At 41.8% G+C, this 5026-nt stretch overlaps 1 protein-coding gene across 1 annotated transcript in view; it reads left to right on the forward strand.

Moving 5' to 3' along the window:
• Positions 1 to 3268, forward strand: part of HPRT1 (hypoxanthine phosphoribosyltransferase 1) — a gene marked incomplete at its 5' end in the record, with an annotated part of 15532 nt that extends 12264 nt beyond the window's left edge. The window contains 3 exons of the mRNA XM_010715191.3: positions 843 to 889; positions 1718 to 1794; positions 2370 to 3268. Coding sequence (XP_010713493.2) covers positions 843 to 889; positions 1718 to 1794; positions 2370 to 2417 — 172 coding nt within the window. The remainder of the gene's footprint in view (positions 1 to 842; positions 890 to 1717; positions 1795 to 2369) is intronic.
• Positions 3269 to 5026: the final 1758 nt, after the last annotated feature.

Genomic DNA, 5026 nt, shown 5'->3' on the forward strand with positions numbered 1-5026 from the left:
GGGGACACCACTGGTTACAGGTCTCCAGCCAGACTCTGCACCACCAACGACGACCCTCTGCGCTCTGCCAGTCAGCCAGTTCTCAACTCACCTCACTGTCCACTCATCTATCCCACACTTCCTCAGCTTTGTTATAAGGATGTCATGGGAGACAGTATCAAACGCCTTTCTAAAATCAAGGTAGATTACATCTACCGCTCTTCCCCCATCCACCCAGCATGTGACAGCATCATAGAAGGCCACCAGTTTGGTCGAGCACGACCTCCCCTTGGTGAACCCATGCTGACTACTCCTGATAACCTCCTTTTCTCCCAGTTGTCTGGAGATGGTATCCAGCACAAGCTGTTCCATCACCTTTCCAGGGACGGAGGTGAGGCTGACAGGCCTATAATTACCCAGATCTTCCTTCTTGCTCTTTTTGAAGACCGGAGTGACATTGGCTATCCTCCAGTCTTCAGGGACCTCCCCTGTTATCCAAGACCTCTCAAAAATGATGGAGAGCGGTTGGGCAATAACCTCCGCCAGCTCCCTCAGCACACGTGGATGCACCCCATCAGGTCCCATGGACTTGTGGACCTTAGTACTGCCTAGAAGTACTGCCTTGAAGACTTTGTAGTTATCCTCTAGGTTGCAAACCTTTTGTGATTCTACTAAGTTTTGAGTTTATGATTGAGATCAGCTGCACCTGCAAATGAAAAATGTTTCAAATCTTTATGGTTGTGCTTTCAGTTACACATGTTGAGACCCACTGAAGTGAAATCCAGCCTAACTTTATCACAATTTCATGTAGTCCTACACGGTGCATTGCTATGTTTCAATTTTATTTTGATTTTATTTGACAGTTTGCTGGTCAAAAGAACTCCTCGAAGCGTGGGATATCGGCCAGACTGTAAGTAACTCTCTGACACGGGTGTTCCAGATAGTTTTCATGAATGGTTTTTGATTGATTTTAAATGCAAAAAAATACCCCCAAAACAAACAAACGAAAAAAAGCAACAACTTGAGTTTAAATATTTGCAATTAGTTTACTATATGAAATGAAGACTTAGATATTTTGATCCGTGTGAATCCCTTTTCATTTGGAAATTCTCCATGCTTAGAAATAGTCAAGACTTTGGTCAGCTAAACCTGCTGAATCACCTTTGGCACTTTGGGGAGTGTTTCAGGTGCCTAAATGTAGCCACCCAGTGCCATTTGGACATCCCCAGCAACTTAAGGAAGCTCCTTAGGGAGGGATGTGTGTTTTATCCCCATTCCTGAGGCCAAATTCTTGTTAATGTGGATTGTGCACTTTCACAGTGGAAGTGGAGTGAATTCAGCCACAGAATCACATCCTCTTCCTTCTCCTTTCCAAGGCTGGTCAGTACTGATGGAATCATCTCAACACCTTGGAAGCCTCATTCACACGTTCCTTAGGTTGTCTTACAGGTTGTGCAGCTGGACTGATGCTGCCCAACTGTCCAAGGGCTGTCTTGCTAGAGCCATGCCCATTATGCACTAGGAATCAATAAATAAATCTATTTAATTTTGTTTTAGTTGAATTCAATCAACAAAAAAATGTCAGAAGTTTAAAATAACGTGAGTATTAAGCTGAGGATACTTGAGTGATGTTAAGCAGCTTATGTGTTGATAAAATTCCAAATTGTGTATGTAAAAAGATCTAGTGAACTCGAGGAAATTCCTTTCTAACATACTGGTGACTTATGTTCTTTTTTAGTTGTTGGATTTGAAGTGCCAGACAAATTTGTTGTGGGATACGCCCTCGATTACAATGAGTACTTCAGAGATTTGAATGTAAGTAATTTTTCCCATATGTTTTTGTCCATTTGAAACAAGGAAGGAGGAAGGAAGGGAAGTCTCCTTACACTGCTCTCCCTCCTCTGTGTAAATCACAGCTCGTGTGCAAGGTTACTCCATCAGTGATGCAGTGATGAGGGCAAACCTTAGAGTAGCACAGCAGTGTTATGGAGCTCTGATAGAACTAACGTTTATTTTGCTTCACACAGAACAGAGTGGCAGTTTGTGTGTAGTTTCTTATCATACCTGATATCTACATTACATTTGCTTAGTTACATAAAAATTAAAGAGGAGAGACCTCAAAAGCCTTTTTATACTAAGACACAAATTCTTCACCTGGGTCTTATATGTCCTTATAATGGACACTGGGTGGGAGAGGAAGAAGGAAGGCAACGCTGAGGTTTGTAGCCAAAAAAAGGCTGAAGCTTTTCTGCACAAACAGTAGCAGAACACTCTTCAGGGCTGACATTTGTATGGCATGCTTTCATTTCTTTCAGAAGAGCAGTATTGACTCTGTGCCTGAACATCAGTTTCTTACATTTCTAACTGGAGGTTTCAATGTTTTGTTTCAGCATATCTGTGTGATCAGTGAGACGGGGAAGCAGAAGTACAAAGCATGAAAGCACAGTTGAAGTGCTACGACTACAAAGCTTTGAAATGTTCTGTTTACTGAGTCCTATCTCTCACAGGCTTCAACTCTGGTACACCAGCTGAAATTGTAGAACACCCCAGCCCCATCGTCATATGCTTACTGTAACTTATTGCATGTACAATATAAGAATCTCGTCTTGTTCATTTATATTATAGAAATGTAAACAACTAGTGCAGTTCTGCACTCCTTATTTTGATTTGCACTATGACTCTATCGACTATTGCTGCCCCTGGTTGGGTTGTGCTGTTTGTGAGCTCGAGTCTAACTCTTGCAGTGGTAAATTGCTTAAACCTCATCAACCCAGAACTGAAATAGTTCGAGTACTGTAAATGTAAAACATTTTATGATAGGGAAGTCTATTAGTAATATTTTTAAAAAACTGTAATTTAAGTTTTATATTTTAATTCACAAATGTGATTGTGATTAAAGGATAGTTGCACCTTTGGGTGTTATGAAACATGAGAAGCAGCCAGTTACAGTATCTGTAATCTCCAGGGAGCCACTGACACCTCCTGGAGTTGCCTTATTGCTGTAAAAAGGAGTCTGGGTAAAAAAAAAATTTGGTTTTTTTTTTTCTTTTTTTGAGATGGAATGACAAAACAGAATGTTTGAAGTCTAGTTTTAGTTGAGCTGCCTGTTTCTTTCAGATTTTTTTTTTCTTTAAAAATATCCATCAGACAGTGAAATTGCCTTTTAAATTTAAACAGTTTTAATATATTTGTGGGAAAAAGAAAAAAAGTATTGTAATGTTTACTTTATAAGAATTACAAAGCAAAGTACTTTAAATAAAGGCTGTCTCTTTAAAATACGCCCCACACATCTATGCCACTCACTGTGTGTATTGAAGTACTCTCAATATTCTCTTCTCAGCAACGTATTTCATTAGTGCTTCTGGCAGTGAAGGCAGGCTCCACGTTTGTTACCTCTGTAGAGCTTTCTGTCAATACAGTGCTGTCTATGGGAGATGATGAAGGCCTGAGGGAAAGCTTTAGGAAGACTGGCATATGCTACAACCAAACTGGATTTCAGAGAGAACATTCTGAGTGCTGTCCCTGTTTTGGCAATATGAAGAGTGACGAACGTTCCTTCATTAAACATGTACCTGCAGGGAGAGAAAACCCAGCCAATTTGTAAGTAATTGTTTGGTTTTATTCACATCTTGTTTGTGTTGTAATGCTAGCCATGGCAGCGCACACCTTTCCTTCTGCTGTGCTGCTCTGTCCCTTGCTTATGCAGTTGGTGTGCTTGCACACGGACTCACTGCGTGCTGGGATTTGGTGCTGGCAGTGCTTGGTACATAATGAAGCGTTTGTCAGTCTGTTCTGCAAGATATTTTCTGGTTTTTCAGTAGTATTTTTTACATTCCAAGCACTTTGCAGCATTGTCTGCCCTTGGTGTGTTCAGTGGCAACTGTGGCACTTAATGGCAGCCCTAAAACGTGAGGAACTTACACCATGTAATTGTGTAATGATCAGTGTGCTGGAGACCTAGTTGCAAATCAGTAAGAAAAATAACACTGCTCACGATTGTAATTTACTTTTGTTCATGTTATGGTTAATGTTCCAAAGAGCTTTTCTAATTGCACTATATAGACTGATTCCATTTCTGAATGTGTGTGTGTGTATGGAGAACTGCACTGTGCTCAGGACTTCCTTTCAGCAGGTGGGGTTTGGCTGAGGAGAGGAAGCACAAAAAGCAACACAGAAATCTACAAACCCACTTTAGAATTAGGACATCCATTTGAGTTTTCATTGGGTGTGGATGGATTGAAGGTCTCATTACAGAAAGCCATGTTCTCTCCAACCTCTGAATAGTTCCTGCATCACTGTGTTCTGGAATAATTGATGGCATCTGGATATTACACTCAAAAGGGGGCATAAAAGTACCTACTTACACATGAAACAGTGAAAGTTGCTAATATCTTTTAGGACTAAACCCTGACAAGTTTGCTCTGCAGCATTTTCCTGCCTTGGTGTAGGATGTTACTCAAAATGCTGTGATGTGGAGAGGCAGGAGAGGATGGGTGTCACAGCAAGGGGTTTGTCTTCAGGAAGATGGTTGGAGCAAGGAAAGGGGGCTGGAGCTGTGCAGCCTGTGGGGCTGGCATTACAAAGAGCAATTGTTTAAGTATTATGAAAGCACTGAGAAAATCTTGCTTTAAACTCTCACTGATCTGAATCACAGGTGCTCCAGGCTCAGCTTGGAGGTGTGATAGAAAGCTTGTATGATAATTGTGCTGGTGGTTCCTTTTGGGGGGTGGTTTAGTGTTGAAGAGAGGTCCTAGATTAGAAAATTCAAACAAGCAAGGGTCTTTGCAGCCCTGAATTACTCACTAGTAGCAGCAGGAGCTGCTGTTGTGCAGGGAACGGCCTGAGTGCTGCTGAGGGCAGTCGTGGCTCAAGGCACCCCTACCTCTACCTGCCCCCTCCCTGTGCTTTCTGCAGGCAGGAGGCAGTCTCACACCACCTCCATGTGCCCCTGTGCCTTTGTGGTCTGCAACACAGCAAGTCTGGTTTCAGACTCTCTGCCTCTGCACATGAAATGGTGATGATGCAAAATTTTTAAAGCATTAAAAAA

Source organism: Meleagris gallopavo, chromosome 9, assembly GCF_000146605.3.
Source record: "Meleagris gallopavo isolate NT-WF06-2002-E0010 breed Aviagen turkey brand Nicholas breeding stock chromosome 9, Turkey_5.1, whole genome shotgun sequence".
In the NCBI taxonomy this organism is placed as follows: Eukaryota; Metazoa; Chordata; class Aves; order Galliformes; family Phasianidae; genus Meleagris; species Meleagris gallopavo.